The sequence below is a fragment of the Cupressus sempervirens genome, chromosome 11 (assembly GCF_028749045.1).
Source record: "Cupressus sempervirens isolate cs-2001-9-10 chromosome 11, ASM2874904v1, whole genome shotgun sequence".
In the NCBI taxonomy this organism is placed as follows: domain Eukaryota; kingdom Viridiplantae; phylum Streptophyta; class Pinopsida; order Cupressales; family Cupressaceae; genus Cupressus; species Cupressus sempervirens.
In genome coordinates this window covers 55141287-55165813 of record NC_143128.1, presented here as the reverse complement: position 1 = coordinate 55165813, position 24527 = coordinate 55141287, and the positions used below count along the sequence as shown (strand labels likewise).

The 24527-nt window shown below is 36.4% G+C and overlaps 1 protein-coding gene across 2 annotated transcripts; it reads right to left on the bottom strand.

The window, feature by feature from the left end:
• Nucleotides 1–596: 596 nt before the first annotated feature.
• On the bottom strand, nucleotides 597–24527 carry LOC149528210 (uncharacterized). 2 transcript variants are annotated; one of them, XM_089810608.1, is made up of 9 exons: nucleotides 24465–24527; nucleotides 24193–24347; nucleotides 21471–21825; nucleotides 20481–21080; nucleotides 20113–20169; nucleotides 19837–19986; nucleotides 1692–1825; nucleotides 1203–1284; nucleotides 597–1081 (listed from the first exon to the last, which is right to left on the bottom strand). In XM_089810608.1, the coding sequence occupies exons 2-8, from the start codon at nucleotides 24275–24277 to the stop codon at nucleotides 1208–1210; spliced, it is 1458 nt and encodes a 485-aa protein (XP_089666734.1). In that variant the 5' UTR covers nucleotides 24278–24347; nucleotides 24465–24527; the 3' UTR covers nucleotides 597–1081; nucleotides 1203–1207. The 2 variants fall into 2 exon arrangements, with proteins under 2 accessions (XP_089666734.1, XP_089666733.1); XM_089810607.1 differs by having other exon boundaries at nucleotides 24193–24330; nucleotides 24465–24516.

Genomic DNA, 24527 nt, shown 5'->3' with positions numbered 1-24527 from the left:
CACCTTGCCTTCTTCCTACCTATCATGAAATATTTATTGCTACCGGCTTAACTACTGAACCTTTTGGTACAACCGCTAGTATTTTTTAAATAGTCAACTGTAATATCAGATTAAGCATACCATTTACTGTTAAGATTGAGGGGTGGCGAGCTTGTCTTGTAAGATTGTGATCTACCCTCCAGTCTAAACATAGAACTCAAAAAGACCATACCGTCCTTTCATTTTATCCCATGCTAAATGTTATCTTAAGAATTGATGCGAAAAAAAGACGGATAAAAGCAGTATGTTGAATGAGCTGTTTAATTTCATAATGTGAACTAACATTTTTGTTTAGAAAATATTCAACAGAAATAAAAGCAGCTTAAGTTGTGAATTCTTTGCAAATCAATTATAATAAGCTCTCATAGATAGCTTGCATAGACCAATATTTTGAGAGAGCACTTTTATAATTTATTCATCATTATTGAAGTGATTTATCTGGATGAGATTTGTGACTTCCAGATTCCATGAGAGATTTGTCGTACTGACTTTTTCTTTTAATGATTTTGGAAACTTTCTACAGGAAAAGAAATATTACAATTCTGAACACCTTGGTCTTCAAAAACAGTAAAGATTCATAATTGGTTTTCAAAGTTCAAACAATAGGCTCCTAGTCTTTTACCTGATAATGGGCTCAGTACGGAGACAAATTAACTTCTGAAATTTCAATATACTAGGGTGTCGATCCAAAAGTATGCAGTATAGCTCTATACTGGCAACAAAACAATCTCAAAGGAAAAAAATTGATTAATTCTTATAGTAACTACACTTTGTCTGAGAAGTGAAAAACTACACTTTGCTTTGTCCGAGAAGTGAAAAACTACACTTTGTGTAATCATTTAATGTAATACAGATTCTTTAAGGTCAGGACTCTGTTGTAGCAGCTTTGATATCAAAATGGTGAGACTTGCAATGGGTAAAATGCCACAGTTAATCTGTTCAAAACATGTGAGATCAAAGGCATCTCCATATACTTCCATGATTTTGTTGTACAACAGAGCTCCTTGAAATGCCATAGAAACATGTTAAAAATGAAGCCATCCTGCAGCACCAATTGCCATGGTATTCAAGTCGGAGCAAATTACTCGATTTAGTATAATTATTGAACAAAATCGAAAGGAAGCAAACTGAAAGAAGATACTTGAAGGCCCATGTAAGCTTACATTAACTAGAAAACAATGAATATTGATATAAGAGCAGCAAGGATCCATGAATGATGACATGTAGCAAATGCTGCTGAAAAATCTGCCCAAGCAAAGGAAACAAACTTTTTATCAATGTTTCAGCCTTCGACCATGTTTACATTTTTCATTGGGTGCTTCTACGATCACTGTGCCAGACTTTGTCTTGTACACACAGACACAGACAACACACACGCACACGCACACACCCACGCACGCCCACACACACACGCACGTGTGCGCACACACATATTTACAATTTTATTTTTTAAATCTGACAAATTTTTATTCAAGAAGCACCCAATCAAAATGAAAATTCGCAGTGATGGAAATCTTATATTGATCTTTTTTAATTTTTTATGATTAAAAAATAAGGCAAATTATAAGTCATAAAATATTCAAGATAAACAGGAAAATTAGAAACTGCCCAACAACAAAATAAAGTCATCAACATGACACCATGGTATGTACCTTGAAGAGGGATATTTGTATCATTTGTCTTTTCAGCATTGTTACCATTAAGGTTTTCTATAGCCTGAGAGACATGAGCAGATACTCCAAGGAAAGATCTGGTCAACTCCTTCACTTCTCTTAAACCTTGTGTGCTGCATGGAAATTACTAGATGGTTAGTTGCAACCCACATAGAAATTGACCAGGAAAGATTTGTACCAACATTAAGCAAAATTTATGAATGTACAGAAATGAATCAAGCTGCATTCTTTATAGGTCTCAGAAATAAACGAGGAAGAGTATAAGCATTTCCAGTCACTGTCCATTCAAAAATAAAAAATCTGGAATGTATTTCTCATAGGGTGTGCACATCATAAAGTTATTTATAGGTTAAGCTTACACACAATTGACACCACTACCAGTCAGTTTATTTCAGTTAGGTTTGTAGCGAGGCAAATATCATTTGCTTGACTGCTACAATACTTAGCTATAATGAATTTTTTTCCAACTTCAATTTATATTATATTTTTCAGAAGTGACTGACGGTAAGTACAAGAATATCTAATAAGTACAATTATAATAATCACACAACCAATATTAAGTGAGCACATACAGGGTTCCAGGGGTCTCAATCTAGATCTAGGCCTTAACTTTCAATTCTGGAAACAATTGAAGGATTTGATCAAGAAGTAGGTGGTGCAGAGCCGCAAACTAATTTTATCTGAATGTTTGTAATATAATTCCTCTGAAACAAGAGCTAATTGATTGTTTCTCCCATAGTTCAAAATCTTGCCGATAAGTGGCAGAAATATCAGTTTCTCATGAGAAGTTGGGAGTGGAAAGAAAATACAAGGTTTTCATGCCAAAATCTCGGCCAAGAAGATTGAACCTCTCTCTGAGAATTGTCCAACTTCTCACGATAACTAACTGTCTTCTCTCGTGTGTGTAAGTTCAAAACCAAGATGCCCAACAGCAACTGTTATTTCATTTTTTTTGCATTCTAGAGTGCTTGGAAGAGAAAAGAAGGGTTGTGGAGGAGAGAATAGTGTTTGGAAGCCTTTTAGAGTGATTGCAAGTGGATTTGACGTGGATTCGAAGCTCTTTTTAAGAAAATCTGGATTCACAAGTATTCTAAATTTTTTTTTTTTAAAGTTAAAAAATGGGTTGTGTTACCTTAGTTGCATTTAACTTGATTGAATCTCTTGAATACCATTTGCAATGTTCTCTAACACGTTTTGGAGTGTAATGACTAAGATCTAACACCATAATTTTGCAAACTTTCCAAAAAATATCATACTTTTCTCAGTAAAATCATAGTTTTAGGAGTTCACCCCAAAGCTTGCCTAATCAACGGAGGAGACTTAAGGTTGTGGGTAGTTCCCCATGGACCTCTTCATGGCCCACGGATCTGCACACCTGTTGGCCACTCATCTTCCACTTCTGTTGGTTCTAGTAGACCACACAAATCTTCTCTTGATGGTTATTTTGTGCATAGAAATACACCTGGAGCACAACCATCACTAGAGGATACTGGATGGAACAGTGATGTGTATTGACAAGTTGACATTCAATGAGCCAAGTTTTGGTTTTTAACATCACCTTCAATGTTGCAGCAAGTCCATATTTTCTGAATTTCGTGACTGGTTGTATGGTAGCGGGAAAGGGCTATAAGCCACCTACTCCTGCAAACTTGAGTGGGAGGTTAAGTTACTTGTTTCAAATTTTAATACTTTTACAGTCTTACAATTTACTTATTTTTGTTGAATGTAATTTTTTTTAATCAAAGTTGTGTACAAATTGTGTACTTAATGTCATTTTTTATTTTGTGCTTGTAAATTGCTCAAAGATGTTGTTTCTAGAGCTCAAGATGTGGTTGAAGAGAAAAAATTACAATGGAAACAGTATGGCTGCACCATACTTTCAGATGGATGGATGGATGGAAGAAATCGGACCATCATCAACTTTTTGGTTTCTTGCAAGGATCAAATAGTTTTTTTAAACCATTGGATACCTTGAACAAGGTAAAGACGGCTGAGACTTGACTCTAATGCTAGAGAATGCTGTGATGGAGGTTGGGGTTGAAAATGTGGAAATCATAACTGACAATGCATCGGCATATGTGGCAGCGGATAGGATCTTACAAGAAAGGCATAGCACACTCTTTTGGTCTCCTTCTGTAATGCATGTTATTGACATGAGGATGCGATTTTGTTACTTATTGCATTTACATATATTTAGATCAGCTTGTTTGGTTTGTTTACTCATTTATTGATGTTAAGTATATAACCAGATAACATACAGATCTGAAAGTGCAAACTGCACTTGATCTTCTCATCCTATATACTACATATGACATTGTATGTAGTCTTCCTCTTATGAGACGACAACTTCCTAGAAGCTTATGTGTTATTAAAACTAATCTAAACACTGTGTGTTATTTAGTATTTAATGGTAACTAATCTTGTAAATCGTCGATTTATGAAAGAGGCATATGGGCTGACTTAGGTAAGAGACATGTCCATTTGAGTGTCATTTCCTTTAGTTGGGTATATAGGAAGGATAGTATTACAGTTTGAAGGACAGACAATTACAATTAAGTCTGCTTCTTCAAGTAATATCATCCTATTGATTTATTGCAAAAATTATATAACATTCAGATCAGAAGTAAAGGTGACAACTTCTTCAATATTCAGATTAATAAGAAGATCATTCTCAGCAACCAAGGACAGAATTAAAGTCTGATTGAAAGGATATAGAATTTGCAGAAACTTTACAATTGACTCATTAGATGCATCTACTTATTGAATTTGGCAAAAAAATTGCATTTTTAATTAAATTTAAGTTATTTTAAAAATTCCTGAAATTTTCCCACAAGTTACCAATTTCTCTCCAATATTTGCCGAGATTTTTTTTTTCCTTGTCGATAAGTGGCAAAAAACGAGATTTTGAACTATGGTCAACTTTCTCTTCTCCTATCTTGTTGGGTTTGTTTGTAACCACTCTTACTGTTTGGGTAAGGTTATTTGGATGCTATTTTGAGGAGCTAGTGTAAGATGAGGAGTATAGTGGTGGTGTTGTCATGGCAAAAAATGAGCTCTATTATTTAGATAGCGCTGAGGCTTACTGAGGGGAGTCAAATCCAGGAGAGGCAGATGAGACTCATGTAAATCCTTATGAACTGTTAGTATAATAAATGTAACTAGTATATGTTGGGAGTAGTCTGAAGCAGTAAGGGGATGATTGAACATATGTTGGATAGGAGCCACGTGGAACTGATCTAGAATATGATGAAAATTGTCTAGAACAATTTGAGGATGATCCAGGCCATATTGGGAAAGTCTAGAGTAGTTCAGAGTTGCAGAAGTGAGAAAAACTAGAATCATCTGGAGTTGAGAGAACTGTTGTTAGTTCTTTAGAATGATTGGCGAAGGCATGGTTCTAAGGAATTAAATCTAGACCTCTTCCATACCTTTCCAACAATGCAAGAGGTTTCAATTTTGAGCACTGGACATAAAGTTATGGCCTTGCCAAGTCAGACTACCCAATTTTATAGTTTTCTAAATATTTGTAATATGTTTTTTGTTTTATTCTCTAAGAACTCTTCAATTCAAATTGATTGAAGTCCAAAGACTATTGAGATTCAACACTTGTGTTTAAAAACTCAGGTTGAAGAATTTAATGATGATTTTTCATGCATACAACTCCTATTTCAAGTCGTACTATTGTCCATTTATTCACAATACTTTCAAGTTTTTGCTTACCTTGTATTGTTAAAATCAATTCCTTGCTGAATTCAGATCAATAGATTATTGATATTTTGATGCAAGGGAAATGATAACTAGGGCCAAAGGCACGCCTAGTGATCAACCAACCCCACAGAGGTAACATAACAGAAGCAATTATGAAGAGACAGTGCCAGAAAGGAGAGAGAATCGACAATCTGTCATTGATTCATCAAATTTTCATCATACATGCCCGGCTGTGAGGCCTCTTGGGTTACAGCCAATACAAAGATTCAAATACACAAATATCCTCCAATTTGCGAGATCTACAATCTTTTTCTCTGATTCTCGCTACCTACTACTTGCTCCCAAACCTAAACCAAGATCCTCTATTTATACTTGCCAAAACGGCTTACAAAAGATTCTAGATCATCATAAGGAGAAGGCTGACCAAATAACACTCCACAAACATCCCAATGATCGATCCAATACATTTAATTACAACTTTGAATTAAATACACAAGTCGGCTCTCACATAAGAACCAAACAGACAACTCGGTGAAAGAAGAACAAGACATCACCAAACAACAGTAGCAAATAGTCATCGAGGTACTCAGTGAACATAAGACAAAATCACTCGATGAAAGAAGAACCCGAGCCAGTCGGTGAACGAAGGTAGAAACACCTCCGCCAAGCCAATCAGCAATGAAGTCACTGAGCATGTCAAGTATAACCGAGTACACATCTACCAAGCAGGACAGAAATGCAACCTAGGATGCTCATGCATCATATTTTCTGGCATACTTACTTTAATATAGTGGACATTTCTTTCCTCCTTGAACTGCTGAATTTTTGTAAGAATATATAATGCATTTACATTTATTGAGGCTATCAGTTTGGTATAAGAGAAAATCATTCCTATCCCTGTGAGCCATTGTACTACATGGTAGATAGAAGTTTTTGTCTCTTTTTTCTATATTTTCTTTGGTAGCTATCCATTTATTCACTTCAAACTGATACATAAAGTGCACAGTTTATGAGATCGACGAAGGATTGGTAGTGAGAGGGGAATGTGAGAAGCCCTGCGCATCATGTGTGTTCAGTTGAAGAGGGTTCATCATGCGGTGAATAGAATAAAGAAGAAGATACAAAAAGATGTAGACCTTTGAGATCCATTTGTGATGAAGAAGTGTTGGTTTTAGAGGACACAACCAGCTAGAAATAGTGAGAGGAATGTCTAGAGAATCTTGTTTTTGAAAAAAACAGACTAGAAAAACATTTCTCTAGCAGAGAAGGAATGAGAGTGACTTAGGGAAGAAGCAAAAGAACATACCTTTGTTGTGTAGAAAAGGAAGCTAATGCAAAAGAGTAGCATTCTTATGAATGGAATCATACAAAGCTAATAAAAAAAGACCTCAAAAAAGACGAACAAAAAGGCATACCTAAATGACATAATAGTATAATATAGACAAGAAGGAAAGTCATATCAGAATTTTTATTTGAAATGGTTAATTTGCAGAGCATAGAAGGTGGTATGAATGGTGCAAAGAGCCATGATGATTTTCATTGGAGGAGGACCACTAAGACTTTAAAGAGCTGCAAAAAAAGGAAAACAACCAATTGGTATAGGAGAAGGATCACTGATCCAAAAAGAAGCTGGAAGTGAAAGAAGAAAAAATGTCGACATTTGCAGAAGTATCTAAGCTGGAGGAATGGAATATCACGATTTTGTTCTTCAAGCCAAAACAATGGTTTCACTGTCTAACCTAAACTCTCACCTAGATGTTTGATGTAGTGGCATGTTGGAATGGAAGCAATCTTTCTTTGAAAAAATAATGTAAAGATCGCATTCTTAAGTTGCTTAGTGTTTTAGCTTTCTTGATGTTTCTTTTCACAATAAACTAGCTTTGAACTAGGACGTTCAGAATTTTGAAAGGTAAGGGGACAATGATATAAACTAGATCTTCTAAACAAAGAGCTAATCGATTCTTTCTCCCATCTTGTTGTGGTTGTTCGTAACTGCTCAGACACATTGAGTACATTCGTTCATGTACACGCTATTTTAAGGAGTTAATGTAAGATTGGGGGTCTAGTAGTCGTGTTTCCACACCAAAAAATCAGGTCTATAGTTTAGAAAGGTTTCATGGGGACAAGGCTACTTGGGTACTTAGGGTACTGGTATTGGTACAGGTATGACTATTTTTCAAAATAGAGGACGGGTACTTGGATATGTCAAACTGTTTTTTAATATAAGTTAATATTTATAAAAAATCTGAAAATATGTGTCATGACAATGGTTTTTCAAAACAAGAACAGAGATAAGGTTTCAGATGTAATGTATTGTTTTTAGTTTCAGATTTGCGGAATGTTTGTAATAATAATATATGATAAATGTTTAGATGCATAACAGAGAAGCCAGACTTTAAACATGAACAAGAAGATCATAAAAGTATATAACAATGACATATTGAAAATGATAAACATTGATAATGTTTACTCTTAGTCAGTATTGTATCAAAGTTCCAAACTGATTACGTATTGAATTAAACTTGATACACAACAAAAAATGAAACAAAAAATCAAAAATCATAATCAAGTTCCTTAGCTATGATGCTCTCCATTGAGTACCTAGTACCTTAGGTATGTGGGTACAAGTCCCAAGGGTATGGATACATATACCCATGCAACCTAGCAGTTTAGGTAGTGCTTAGGCCTGTGGTGAGATTCTGGTGAATCTAGAGGAGGCAGATGATGTTAGGATTATAGGTCTGGATGACACTTGGACAGGACAAACTGTTGATGTATTGTATTGATGACAACACATATGTTTGAGATCATACAGGAATTCTGTACATTACAGAGGTTTGTTGAGTTAGCAAAGTTGGCACAAAAAAGGTTTAGCTATGCGAGCTTAGGATTATGTTCATGGGTGAGTGTAGATGCTACATCTATGATCACTTACATTTATATCGAGTATTAGATGAGTTATAGTTCATTTGGTGAAGACTGGTAGCATACCAGTGTGCAGGAAATTCTATTAGAGATAGTTGCTGATAAATTGGCTATATCTTATATGCAAAGTTGAATTAAGGTTAGTGAGCTTGGATCATGGTTGAAGACATGTTTGTGATAGAATATCTTGGAGAGTATTCTAGAGAGGTTGCGGAAGTAAAACGTGCAATATGTTTTACTGGCAATTAACTGTGCTAGTGAAACGTGTGTTGTGAGGTTCTCACACCATCGCCCCAAAAATTTTGGGGATCCCCTTTTTTCAAATTGCCTTGATAAAAAATTTTGAAGTTGCCCAAAAATTTCCGATTTTAGAAAAATTTACACCTTGGACACCTTCGAGCTAGGGGAAATGCTTAGATTTGTTTTTCACCCGATTTTAACTTGATTTTCCAGAATTGGTAATTTTATCCTTAGGCCAAACAAATTTCAAGGACAACATTTTCTCGATAGTTAGAACAATATTTGGTGGGCTAAAGTTACAAATTTTTGGGACTTAGACGATTTATTTTGAAAATTGGATATAATTGTATAGACTTGAACATTTTCAAAATGAAAATTTTTAGATTTAATTGTTTTGAAAAATCTTGAATTTTTTGGTGAAAAAAAGAAATTTTGTGATATTGAAATTAAATTTGAAAAATCGATTTTGGATGCTAGAAAAATGGTTTAGTTTTGGTAAAAAATCAAATTTACATTGTAAAATAAAAAATGGATTAAATTGCAAAATTTTGCATTAAATTAGGAAAAGTGCCTTGAAAATTTTAAAGATATTAAAATGATTGGTAAATTAAAATTGAAAAATTGATTTTGGCTTGCCAAATTTGATTTTAAATGATATTTAATTACCTAAGAATTTATTAAATGAATTTTTTTAACATCTCCAAGGCTTTCTTAATTTTATTTTGCAATTTTGGTCCTAACAAGCAATTAAAAATGCAAATTTCATTAAGGCAAAATAAAATTTTAGCTTGGCATTTAAATTTGGACCATGAATGGTGGCCTAATTTAATTTTTTGTCTCTCCCAAGGCTAGTTAACCAACTTGGAGGAGGTATGGGAGGGTGATATAAGAAGGTTTTCCCCCTCTTCAATTTCTCATTCCACCACAAGCCTCTTCTCTACTTCGCGATTTTCTTAGCAAGGGGCAGATTTCACATGCCTTGGACGAATTATTTCTTGGAGCAGATTTTTCTTATGTTTGGCAATTTTCCCTTCAAAGAGCAGCTCTCTGAATTGGCAATTTTTCTCTTGGAGGACAAGTTCGGTCCTGGAAGAATTGTTTTTGGGAAGCATTTTCTAAATTGTGGATTTTATTAGGGCAGATCCGTACTTCCTCTTGCCTTGGCGATTTGGTGGAGGACTGATTTTCTTGCAATGGACTGCGATTTTACACTAGATCTGGGCATTGTTCTTTGGTAGAGGATGCTTGATTGAAGTCTGATTTTTGGCAAGGTGTGGACAATTTCAAAGGGATTAAAATTCTGATTTTAGGAGGAAGCTTGAATTCTTTTTAGAATCTGATCCGAACTCCAAAGAAGACCTGGCTATTGGTAAAGGTAAATTCAATTCATTTTTAGAGCTGAAGGTGGTTCTTATGCAGATTTCACTCCTTGTTCATGTTTGGTTTTGTTTCCCTTATGTTCTTCTTGCATTCATCATCCACCACTTCATCATACCATCTATAGGTTGAAGATTGGAGAAATAAGTGTAGATTCCATGATAGGATATTTGGCGAGGCAAAAATAAGCTAAACCACCCTAGGAATGAAGTTGGGAGATGTAAGTGTAGTCCATCCTAAGGTAACGAAGAGGCAAAAATAAGTGGTAGTCCTACTTCTAGGTTGAAGATTGGAGATTGATAAGTGTAGCGATAGGACTTGGCGAGGCAGAAATAAGTTAGAATCCATCAATAGAAAGAAGGTTGGAGATCGATAAGGGTAGTCCATATCACTTGGAATGAAGGGGCATAAATAAGTGTTTAGGATGGTAGATGTTAGTGCAAGCAAGAATCCTAAGGGAACGAATACTAAGAAAGACCAAGAAGACATAATGCTCAAGACCACCTTCTTCTCAAAAGTGAGGCAAATAGCCGATACCAATATCGGCACAATGAACATGATATAGCTAAAGGACAGATTGAAGGAAGGACAATCCCCCATGGCAAAGAAGATTTCCAAAAGTGGAATTGTATACGCAGTGACCTTCCCTCTTGCCTTGCCTTGTCTAGAATTGGTAATGGAATGTGCATCCCGATTTGATTTGGTAAGTAAATCCATCATTTTTGATGAAGGGAAGAAAGTGTTGGCCAACATTGGCAGACAAGTGATCGAAGAGGCATTTAACATCCCTCAGTACAAAAGCATGACAGTAGTAATGATGGATCAGGTGGCCAAGTCATTTCAAGATAACCAAGAGGCTTATTTCATGCATCTAAAACAGGACTGGCTACACAAAGGAAAGAAGGGAGTTACCAGATCATCGAAGCTTACCGTATCAGACTTCAAATCAGAGTATGGCGATCTCATTGTGCTCCTCAGCCGGATCATGGGCCTAGCTCAAGGTATGCAATTCGAAAACTGGATGTACTGCTTTATTGATGAAATTGACAAAGGAAAAAGAAGATTTGATTGGGCTAGGATCATAAGCAAGAATCTAGAATTGCAACTTAGGACCGTACAAAATCAAAAGCAATTCTATATGGTGTCCTATCTATTCTATTTGATTGCGAGATTGTATGAGAATCCTGGACTTAAGGCCTTAGGAGAGATTGGTAATGGGTCGGGGCAATATTTGGTGCATGAATGCTATTCACAGCTTCATTTACACAACAACAAAGATTATAAAATGTTTTTGACGCCTTTGCCATGAAGACAATAAGGGTACTACAAGGGACACCTACTAAGAGGCTCTCATCGGAAGCAAAAGCAAAGATTAAGAAATACGAGAGTTGGTTTATCCAGTTTCTGCAATTCACATACATTAGAGTACCAAGAAGCATAGTTTGTACCAAGAGACTTCCAAAGTACCCACCCGACAAGGTAGTTTTGATGGAATTGGCTTTATGATAGAATAATGAAACTTAAGGGTGAGACAGGGATTACCTTCTCATTCATAATTGGCAATGATGGTTGCCCCAATCTTGTCGCTTTTGCAACTGCAGAGAAAGAATTGGAATGGTATCATCTAAGATGGTACAAAGCAAGGCAAGGATTCGATCCTAATGGTCTTATCAAGGCATCTCATGGAAATACATTAAAAAATGTTCCTACTATAGAAGATTTATGGGCCAATGCATGGGATGACTTTCACGTGAGGAAGCTAGCTTTCTCAAGATTGTCAGTGAACATGATGAGGGCAGTCAGATGGAGAGGCCTTAATATTTCCGATCAACTGGAGGATGATGAAAATGTGTTGAGAGAAGATTATGATACAGTGGAGGGAACAGAGTTGAATCTAGTGGATTGGAACGATCATCAAGATCCTTCCTTGGAGGCAATTACAAGAGTAGTTGATTTGCATACTGAGTTGTGGTATAATGGGAAGTTGAGGAAATTGCAAAGTCAAAGGGTACACCTTACTTATGAGAAGATAAAGCCAAAGGAAGGTCTAACGGAATCAATCGAACAAAAGGGTGAAGGAAGTAGCCAGCAGCAAGAAACAGTTAGAAGCAAGAAGAGAGCTTTGGAGGTTGAGAAAAGTAAAGAACATCGGGAACCCCCAGCAAAGAGACAGAATGCAATGCCATTGAGAGAAAGTATAATTGAGGCTAGAGGTCAAGAAGATAACACAAGTGAACAAGGGACTGCGGTGGAGGTGAGCTATGATTCAGAATCAAGTGGTTACAGTGATAGCACCAAGTACTCTCCTCTCTCAGAGAATCAGCATGGAGATGACATGGCAGTTACTAGTGGAGAAGAAGATGGACCAATTGATATTGAGGAAGTAAGCCAGGCGCCCGAGGCCGTTGGTGATGCTTTGCTAGTCAAACCGAATCTAGATTTGGGAAGATGCACTACACCACTATGGTTAAGGCAAATGCTAATGCCAAGAGGCGAGGTAGTAGCTGCCCGAACAGTTGAAGACATCCAAGGATTAATGGAAAAGGGTGATAGCAAAAACTAGAAATAGATTGCAAAAATAGTAGTGAAAGTGATTAGGAGCGACAGTGATGGTCATCGAAAGGTTTAGATTGCTATACCAATGGTTAACAAGGCATTGGATGAGATTGCAACTCAAGAATACGAGATAGTGGAGCATAACTTGGGAAGAAACACAAATGACATGGAATGTGAGGAAATTTAGAAGAGCATAGTTTCAATTAGAGAAAGGTTGAGGAAGGCAAATGAAAGGATCATAAAATTGGAGGCCGAGAACAAGTATCGGAGAGATTGCCAGACTACCCAACAGTTGCACCAGGCAGCCCTTCCTCAAGACAGCAGGAGCAACATGGAAGAGATATCGGCTCAGTTGCGTGAAGTCAAGGATTGGATCCATGATACAATCCAAGACGGGCAAAACTTCTTGCCTTCCTTTGTCTCGACATTCAGGTCATTAGTGGCTATTAGAGATAAATTCAGAACATTTGAAGGTGAATGGAAGAATTTCCTTCTAGTCAAGGATTTAGCTATTCCTAGACTACAGGCATTCATTGAGCTACCAGAGAAATATTTGGAAAGGGCCATGTTGATTGATGAAGGAGGATTGAGTACGGTGGAGTCTTGGTTTGTTGCCTTGACTATCAAATTGAGAATACTTGAAGAAATACATAATGAGATTGCACTACACAGCCCAGGCGTTAACACTTCCATTTCAACCATGATGAGTGATGTTGGGGCTGCACTTGATTTTAAAGATATCAAAGAGGAGAACATCAATGATACAGAATTTGGATCGAGATTGGATGAGTTGGAGAAGGTTGCCATCAAGAAAAAACATTTGGGCACCCTTGCCTCCCTCAATGCCTTTATTGGATATGCAAAAGAGTACGAGAAGGACCATGAGAAGACACTACAAGCAGCAAACAGCATGATGAATTTCGCTGAGCTCAAGATGAAACACATGCCTTGTCCCTCCATGAAGGAAGTCAACGACAAGCTAGCCAAGTTCATTACTTTGGCTAAAAAGATGAAAGAAAAGGGTAGAACTATATTAGAAGATCATTTGATGTAAGCCCAAGTAGCAATTTCTCTTTCTTCTAGGGTGGGGTAGGTGTCTGATTCTGATTGGCCACCATTTTGGTGCCTTCTCATTGGTTGCCACTTTTCCTTTTTTTTCATTGATCCATTGATGAGGTGGCATCTTCTCATTGGCCAATGGGGTGGCAACCCTTATTAGGGTTTCTAGGATCCAATCTAGATCGTTGATTTTGCCTCTTTATCTCTACCGTCGATTGTAAATTTTGGTCTCTATATAAGGCCATTTGCTCTCATTTGTAAAGGGTCGAAGAAAATTGTTGCTAAGATAATGCCAAAATTGCTTTTCTTTCTCATTGTTGTGACTTGCGTGGTGATTAAGAACTTTTGGTATTGTTGCATGGTTTCTACTTCCAATAGTTAGAATAAGATTTTCTTTGAAGTTGTTAAAATAGATTTCATCTCAAGTTGCTAAGTAGAGAGAAAAGTAGATGGATAGTTGCATGGTAGTATTAGTGGATGTTTGATAGGGATCTATAACTAGGCCACTAGCATCCTAGCGGCTTGTTGGGAAGCCTTGTCTGGTAAACTAGTTCTTTTCCTTTGAATCATTGCATCTATGGAGGTGGAGCCGCCGGTTAGCCTTCATTAGATTCGATCCTCATCCAATCCTCATCCATTTGCTAATCTTTCTATTCATAAGAGTAGGAGTAGAATAGCAAGTAGTATAGTATTTGGAGTTTTGCAAAAGGTTAGGAAGGCATAAGTCATTAGAACATTCACCCTCCATCACCATTACCGTCTCCATCAACATCATCTAGAACTCATTCAAAACATCGTCACCATCATCCCACCAAAAGTCCAAGTTGTCCTCAAACAAATAGTGTAAGGCCGCCTACGTGATTACTAGCAAATCACATTGATATATTGAGTTAGTATCCATAGGTGTAAGGAACATTGGAGTTTTGCTTATGTCTTCATGAGTATTAACTTTTCAAGAGAGGAATTGAGGATTTGATATTCCATATCAGGTGTTCAATTGCTATATGTTATGTAGTGGTACAAAACCAACCTCAGCAACATGTTGATCTTTATTGAAAGAAGTGTTAAATGTATTGTATCATGTGGAAACATTTTGTAACAATTGTATTGATGCTTAAGGAGGTGTGTATGCCTCAATGAGGTCTTATGTAATCATTGTATATTGGGAAAACCTTAACAGGATGACCTAATTTGTTATTTGGATACAGTATAAGGTAAAGATGGTTTCCTTGGATGTATTTGTCACATTATATTATATTGATGTGGATGTGATCAGATGATGCAAGTTTTATCATAGTAGAGCTGAGATAGAGTTCGATGTAGGATTTGGACTTCAAAGGAATTGCATTGGCAATTGAGTTGCAGTACTGGTTAGTTCAACTATTGGATTTTGGATGTTGGATTTGGACTTCAAAGGAATTACGTTGGCAATTGAGTTGTAGTATTGGTTAGTTCAACTATTGGATTTTTTATCCTAAAGATCAACTCTTCGTTGTTGACTAAAGCAGTTTTAACAGTGGGTTCAGTTGTTCTTCTTACAAGCCTTTAGTAGGGTTTGAACCTTCTAACAATGGATCAAGGTCTCCTAACAGGGATCTGTCCTTTAACTAGGACTGTTGTACCGGTTGCATTGTATTTAGCTCCTAATAAAGTCACATCCTTTCACAAGGAACACGTATATTAGTACACTATCTTGTGGGTGCCATCCCCACCGAGGCTTTCCCTTTGATCAAGTGTTTCCCTAGTTAACAAATCATTGTGTCACCGTGTATGGTTTACCTCTTGTTATGCTTCATTGTTTTGGTTTTCAAAGTTCAATTTAAGTAGCAGGATATAAGTTTAATTTTCACACAACTGATTCACCCTCCCCCCGCTCCCTCTCAGTTGTGTGGGTGGACTTAACTTTCTAACAGATGAAACTTTTGTAAATCACTGATATTTTCTAGCATGCTCTACTATGATGGATGTTTTTGATGTAGAGGCATCGACATGGGGGGAGCCTTGCAAAACATTCACGACCTTCTTCATTACATTCTTCCTTCCTGGTTTGATTCTTAAATTAGCAAAAGTGAATGGTTTTGAAAGTAAAGCAGCAGATTTAGTGTGGACACTTCAAGTTTTTCTTTTTTATGGAATGCTTCTTTAAGGATTTCATTACATTTTCAATAATTTTTTGGAGTGGGGGCTTGAAGTAGTGTTGGAGTGGGTATGTGAGGGGTAAGTTATGATTTTTGAGAAGTGAGTTATCTCTTTTTTGGAGTCTTTAAGAGAATTGGGAATAGGTTCTGGAAGTCATCTCTAGATGCAAATACACCATGTTGCAGATTTGAGAGCAGACCAAAAGGAATTCGTATTAAGAAGCCAATAGACTTGGCTCACTGTTTTGTAAAAACCATTTTCGCTTTCAATAAGAATTTCAGTGAGTTTGTTTACATATCTATCTAATTCACCACTATAGATCAGATTGTTTGAGTGTTTGAAGTGTGTTATAGGTGTTTGCTAAGAGGTGTTCAGCATATTGCATATTGTGTTAGAGCTTGAAGATTTTGAGTGTGTAGGCAGATTGACCAGAGGGAGGTAAGTTACACCAATAATGAGTTTGTGGGTATTGTAAAAATGCATGTAAGAGGAGCCTTGTGTGGTTGTTGCATAGTTGTAGTTAGAAGTGGAGGAAGAAATCCTGCAAATGTTGTCCGTAGTGATGGTTTTAGAGGCTTGAGAATTCAAGTTGAAGCATTACAAGAAGAAATTAGAAGTGGTTTTACCCGAAAAAGAGAACTTGAGACTGAAGAAGGTGAAGCTATAGGAAATGACAATGATGCAAGTGATGAAGAAGATGCAGCAACAGCAGTGGTTGTGAATGATCCTTTGGTGAGGGTATTGTCAAAAATAGGAAAGAGACCAAAGATTGATATCCTTACATTCAATGGAAATCTGACTCTTGAAGAGTGATTGGATAAACAATATGGAAAAGTATTTTGAAGTGGAAGAAGTTGACGATCCCAACAGAGTGAGATTTGCAAAGACCAGATTCAAAGGACATACCTCTATTTGGTGGAAAAAGGTGCAGCTTGAGAGAAGAACAGGTAAAGACAAGATTACTAAATGGGATCGGGTGATAGAGAAAATGAAAAGACAGTTTATCCCAGCTGATTAGAATTAGACTTGTAAAAGAAATCCAAGTTTGAAAGGTAGAGGAAGCTTGTATACAGATTTTGGAAGAGGAAATTACAAAATAACTTGTTTCGAATTTGGAGGAAAAGGACACATAGTGTATGATTGTCCAGAAAAGAGACAAGAAAAAGAAATGAAGGCAAAGCGAGAGTTACAAATGTGAATGAGGAAGATGCTAAAGAATCAATCAGAAGATGCAAAATAATGGAGAGAATCTTGTTGCAAGAAGAGTCTTGATGAATGCACGACAAGAATCAGTTCAAAGGAAAAGAATTTCAGACAAGATGTAAGGGTATGGTATGGAATGTCATTGTTGATGGTGGAAGTATAGACAATCTTGTTGCAGGAGCTAGTAAGCAAGTTGTAGTTAGGAAGAAGAAGAAGGCAACCACATCCATATTGGATTGCTTTGTAGTAGGATGATCGAAAAGTTTTGGTGAGTGAACAATGTTAAGTTAAATTTAAGGTAGGAGATTAACATGATGAGGTCTTGTGTGATATTATGTCATTGATTGTTTTTCATATTTTATCAGGAAGACCATAGTAGCTCAATAGGAAGGCAATACAAGATGGTTATTCAAACACATAAACATTGATGAAAGATGAAGTTTGGCACAGATTGAAACCATTGAGTAAGAATGATGTAAAGGTATGTATAATTTGCTCAAAGAGAGTAAATGTTTGATTAATGGAGTTAAAGGATTGTTCAAGAGGGTGGGGATGAAGATTATAATTTGCTCATGCAAGTTGCAACACTGATTGCATTCTGTAGGGGCAGAATGAATCTTTCAACAGAGAAGGAAAAAGAGGTAGAATCTGATTTTTGTGAAAGCATTGTTGAACCTGATTTGTTTAAGGATGATAATCTTGGTATAGGAAAGAATGTTGTAGAAAATAATACATTGGAAGATGATGAAGTCATAAATGAGGAAGAAGATGGACAAGTGAAGAATGGGTTGATGGATGATGTCTTGCTTCATAAAGAGAATGTTGAAGATGAAGATCTGTAACTAATAGTTTGTTGCATCATGGGAAAGATGAATCTCTTGATTATTTTACTAACATTGACATGAATGCAGAGGAGAAAAAGTTTGCAGTTAAGCCTTGTCTTTTAGAAGACAAAGGGAAAGAGGAACACAATGTTGTAGAAGAGGAAGATGAAGGACAAATTGTTGTAGTAGTTTCGAAAAAAGAGATTATGCATGAATTTGATTATTTTATTGAGGAGGACGACGTTGAAGCTTATAATTATCCAGAGTTTCCTAGTGCATATTTGTGGGAGTTGGATTATGTAAGAAGAGGTAGAAAGAGAGGAAAAAATAAGGATGGATGAAACATCAAAACTGATGAAGCATATTTAGACAGAGAGGACACAAAAGTGAATTTAGAATAAGCATTAAACTTATAAATATTCTTGAGTTCCACTCTAAGAAATATTTCTTTCTACCATGGGTGTCTGATGCACGGGCATCCATATGGAGGGAGGCCTGCTGAATCATCATCACTTTTATTTTTGCATTACATTCCTCCTTCCTGGTTTGACTCTTAATTGGAAAAAGTAACACAGAAGATTTAAGTGTGGACATTTAAGTTTTTTCTTTTTTAGGGAATGCTTCTTTAAGGAATCCATTACATTTTCTAGAAGTTTCTGAGAGAGATATTTATATTGTGTTAATTACAGGTAGGTGAGGATTGAGTTATGATTTTTAGAAGTCTAGAGGAGAGCAGGAAAGAGGTTTCAGAAGTCATCTCCGGATGCAAATACACGACATTGTGTATCTAAGAGTAGACCAAATCAGATTGTATTGAGAAGGCAATAGACTTGCGTCACTGTTTTGGAAAACCAATTCTGCTTTCAATAAGAATTTCAACGAGTTTGTTTGCATGAGTTGATGTTTAAATCTTTCGAATTTAGTGCTAAAGATCACATTGCTTGACTGTTTGAAGTGGGTTATAGGTGATTGCCAAGGGGTGCTCAGTATATTGCATCAGTTTCTTTCCTCCCTGGATAACTGCCTTTTTGTTGAAGAATGTGTCATTCATTCACGATTATCTGAGGCTCTGCATCAGTTTGTGTCTGGAAAGCCATTTTGATGTTTAAAAGAACAAATTGGATGTTTGCCATGTGTTGAATGCAACAAACTCAATAAATGACTAAAAACTCCAAAGTTTGACCTTCCATAATTGCTTTTGAACCATATTCAACTCCAAGCCAGCTTCCAAATGGCTAGTTGAAAATGAATCTTTCTATCTTCTATCAATGTCTCTTTATTTCTTATTGTCGATAGCTGCATAAAGATGTGTTTCTCTATGAGGAGAGTATACAATTTGTAATTAATCTCTTTTCAGTAATATTCAGGTTAACAATATTGTGTTATAGACTATAGTTCTAGATTTTGAATCTACAGATTAACATTTTCTTTTCTGTTTCCAAGTTTCTCACTTGCAATTTACTTCCACTCATAACACATTTTAATTCCAACAATATAGAGCATTGTCCATCAAATATCACATGGGATTTAAATATACATGCGGTGCTTAATCAATCTACACTACCATCATTAGCAAGGAAGAATTCATTCACCACTTCTCTGTTAGACCACACGCGCCTTCCTACATCATTACTAACTCCTTTCCTGAATTTAACAGTAGATCTCAAAAAATGTTGAGGAATTTTCAACAAAAAATTTCATCTATTGTAGTCATATTATTCCTTTGGGATTTCAATAAATTTAACCATTTGAGAGCTGGATTTGAACTTCTTGTTTATTGTTGTTAGTTTTAACAACAGTGCAACATCCATCATCAGATGAGGTAGGCATAATATTTTGATCAAACTGACGCCTGGCATGTTTGGGTGGGCTGAAAGTAAACAGCTGCCATGTTCTTCTTTGCGTGGAACCATCTTCCAAGTTTAACAGTTAGAATGTGCAGACTGTTTTAAGTTCTTCCATTCAGGTGTGTACACTGCATGGTTTCTATAAGTTCTACATCCTATATATCCACATGCACATATATATGAAACAATAGAACATTTACAAAATGGACCATGTTATTCAGCTTACATTTGATGTTGGGGAAATACCTGGACGAAAGCAGATGATCAGCCCAATTCCTGCCACTATATAAGGCATCTGCCCAACTTGCATTTAGTAAGGTATGCACAATAGCCAATTTCTTTGAATGCGGAAGGGAGTTCCTCGTCATTATTGTATTTGCTGGAACTGAACCAAATCTGAAATGTTCAAAATGTAAGTAAGATAAGTCCTGCAACAATAAGGTCAAGAACATATTGTAATAAACCATTTTCACTTTTTGGGTTTCAAAAAACAAAAATTAGTATCAAACAATCAGAACCTACTTGCAATCCCCAGGAAAGCCATTGATAGCTCTACAACCTCCATGTGGACAGAGGTACCTAAGTTCCATTTACAAGGTTAGTAATAATTTTGCGATTATTTTAAATGGGTACTCATTTTCAAAACATACATTTAGGAATATCCGTGTTCAACCCACTTTATTAACATTTCTGGTTCACCTGCTAGACATCCTTGGATAGATCAGATCACAGAATATAACAGATTTCCTGATCTTCTTTGACATTAAGCAACTAATTCAGAAGACTGAACACAGTTGTTCTTAGAATCATGTTTCAAAAAAAGTTGGCAAGAATTATTAAAAGAATATACTTAGTCACATTTTCATGTACTATGCTTGTTCTGTACTCACATGTAGTCAGTGACTGATTTCGTTGACCAGGATTGATTATTCATGCCTTCTGCAGAATATAATAGGGCAGTATCAGCCTTTAAGAATGCAATATCTCCAATTTCCTCTACAAGACACCGGAAAGCCCCTGAGTGCCCAGAGTATGTCTTGTCTACAGCACATGTGCTGCTATTACCACAAGCACTGCACAAACCTCTTCCTTCTAATTGGGAGGGGGCGCAGGATGCAGAGAAAAAACTGGACATCAGATCTTCATCTGTTCTTGCAGGAAAAATCTTTTCAGATGGATTTTGTAAAATGGAGTTCAGAATGTAGTTCAGTGGATAGTTCCATCCAGCTGCTGTCAAATAGTTTCCATGGCAAGATTTCTTGCCCTTGAAATCTTTCAAGCTCAAGTCTCCTTTCCTATTGCACATTTTTTTCTCAACAATGGCAACAGCATCATATGAAGTATCTTGATAGCAGTACTCTTCGGCCATTATACCCTTCATAGAGTAGTTCATAAAAGCAATATATGCTAGGCCTGAATCCAAGGAGATGAGGTCTGCTTCCTTGTTCTTTATTGCTTCCAAACATTCAAATGTTGTTTTCCTTGACACACTGCAAAGAAAGTAAGAAAGAGAGCATTAATGTATATGAATGACCAAAGAAAGTAGGCATGAAAGAGAGCATTAAAGTCCATAAATGACCAGAAGTAGGTTGATGCCAATCAAAGGGTTCATTCATTTTTCAGTTCTAATAGATAAGTACCATCGGAAAGGGACCCAAAATTAGAAACAACTGTGTACAAAGCATAAATGACAGGAATCCTGAAAATTGACTACATCCCAAATGATAAATACTTGGATAAAGAAAGAAGAATATGAATATGCCTACATAATATATAATACAGTTGGGGAAAAATGATGCCACAGATTAAAACAACCATGTGCTAAGGCAAATATGCGAGCTAAAAATCAAAATCAAAATCAGTCCAAATGCATGACATACCATTTCCAGCTATAGTCGTCCAATGGTGTCAAAAGACTTATATAGTACTGGCAATTTATAAATTCATCCCCTACTGCACACCATTTAACATTCTTTGACCCAGATTCTTCAGGAAGCTTTGCAGTTGGAAGTACTTCCTCAGAAGAAGGTTCAGGTGCTGAGGAAAACTCACTTGCAAGTGAAGAGCTTGTTGAAGATGATGGGGAAAGAATGAGCGAATCTTCCAAAGTGCCTGTTAAAGCAGGTGCAGGTGCAGAGGGAGAATATGATGGACTTGGAATGCTTGAAATAAATACAGGTGCCCCCGAACCAATATTTCCATGGTAAAGTGCTGGAGCTGGCCCTTGTTCAGAAGCTACAAAAGCAATATAGTTATCAGCATATATCACAAGTTTTAGCATTCTCTCCATTAATAATGTTTCTTAAAGGTGTTTCTGTGCTTGGTGGATCCCCTTGCCTTGTGGCTACCACCGAAGTGAGTGTTAACAAAATAATTCAAGCTTGTTTCAAACAAAGTTGAGGATTTTGTTCCTCAAAATATCCATCAATTATTGCAACAAAATCCTCTAATGCCATTAATTATATCAGTGTATCTTTTAATTATATCAGTGTATCTTGCTCAAACTGAAGAACATAAAATTTGTAAGGACAGGGACAAAACTTAAAATAACACTTTCAATTATGGTTCTTGGCTTGGCAGAGAAGAGTTGCAAAAAACTTTCAGAAATAAAAGCAAGTTCGACTCCGATCACAAATTTTGTACAAACTTTTCAAATCTCAAAGCAATAGATCAAATGTGTTTTGTATACGAAAATGTCATTTAATATTACCAGCACTACATATCCTGTTAAATCAAAACAACATGACCATGAAGTTCATCAATGATATTTGATCAACAAGTGGATCTAAGGTCCAGGTCGAAAATGTGCAAAAGCAAGAACATAAACAGCATAAGACCAGCTTACTGAAGAAAAACAGGTAGTTTAGGATGTGGAGACTGATGGTGCAAAGCACTTTTTGCACTCTTACAAGGAAAGAAGATATTGTGATCAAGGTGCAAGACAGTATTATACAAGATATACTACATAATTATTCCAGCAGCAATGGAACAGTATTCAATGCATATATAGATTACAGTTTATATCTAGCCGGAAAAGACCCATCTCAAAACCTTAAAATTGGTCGTGTCCAAATTGTCCATGAAGTTATAAGCAGTGCTACCAGGGGACATGTTTCCGATATAATTTGACCCACCCCGGAAATGGGAACATCCCGGAAACTTGGAAACTTCCGGAAACCTACACCTTGGCTGTGCATAGAATTAATGTGTTTGACTTCTTTCATGTGAACTCTCAATTTAAATTATTTAGCATAAACATTAAATGTTAAGGTTTTATAACGTACATAAGCGTGCTTTATCCATGTTTTCACATGAATATTTAAAACTTCCCGATATATTTTAATTATTCTCTATTTTTTAGGTAGCTGCCCCCACTGCCATTCCCTGTTCAGAGAATTTTTTTTTTCCCAGAAACCTGTTTCCTCGTCCGCCCCTTGACATAGCTGCCCACACTGCAGTCGGCTGCCATCCCCTGCTTGGAGAAAAAAATCCATCCCAGAAAACTGTTTTCTCATCCCCCCCTTCCCACTTCTTACACTTTGTATCATTGGTGAATATCATTCAGTTTAGGAGACTTACTGTTCCTAGGACAATATTAGTTAGCAAACAAATCCTTTGAGGGAGCTCATATGTATTCATTTGATATCCAAAGATCGGCAAATTACACAAAGCCATTACGAGTGTCTCAAGACTTAGTCTTCCGCCCAATATCCATGTTTTTTCATACAGTTTTCCTACAACACAAACATGGATATTATTGAGTATTCCTCTTCTTCCAACTCTTTTGATTCCACAACAATAACTTATTAACCTCTATTGGAGAACTGTAAACTATTTCAGCATTACGGGATCGTGATCTTATTACTCGCTATACGCATCTTCCATATCTACGTGAGGGGTTCTACATTTTTTATTTGGGTATATGCTCTGTCTTTCTTAATACTTAAAGTCTAGCGCTCAAACATTTTCTGCCAAGCTATGTTCTCAAACCGTTTCATGGCACCGCAGCGTCCTACCTTGCCATCAGACAAAGGGAAGAAATAGTTATTTCTAATCAAGCATTCGTAGCTTGAATCTTCACATAAGTCTAGGATCAGCTTACGTAAGAGATAGAACTCCTCCCGAAAAATTGTTTCGATATATGCAGCTGCAAAATCAAAGTAAACGTGTTTTTTACGATGGTAGACAAAAAGAAAAGAAATAGTCATGTCATGGAGATCATCGAGCTCTACACCCCCAGTAGAAAACCCCTAAACATGTAACTTAATAACAGATATATCCCAAGACATTTTAAGCAAGAGAAAAAAGAATTCCGTGTCTGAGAGTGGGTGTTCGTCGTTCGACAGCAAAAGACAGAGAATTTGCACAAATGTAAACTTAACGCCTTATTACTCATAATCTGTTCTTTACCCTGTTTAGCAAGCGAGAGGGATCTGGGAAAAACTCCACCGAAGTTTGTGAAAGGTTAAGAAGATTGAAGACTTACAGCTGGGTTCATGGCTTCCATATAATCTATGCTAAATTTCAGAAATATTGCAGTTGGGTACAATGTACCATGTAATGTATAATGTCTTAAAAAAAACAGAGGAATTGGTAAATTACCTTGTTGCAGAGTTGCAGTCGCAGAAGAAATCAATAAAACTGAAGAAATGAAGGACATCCATGGTAGCAGAAATATAATCATCATTCTATGAGTCCTCACCAATGAAACTATGGAGTGTTTAGTACTCTGCGTTGAAACTGATATCAATGCAGATCTGTTAATAGAGGTGATAAATTAGGTGCACGACGTTAGATGGAAGAATATCAGTCAAAAAAAAAAATTAAAAAAAAAGATGTGGACCGTAAACTACTGAAATGGATTGAGCTCCTACCTAATATTACATTTTCATTTTGGTGCATTTATGTGTTGAACATGAGCTACAAATTTCGAGATT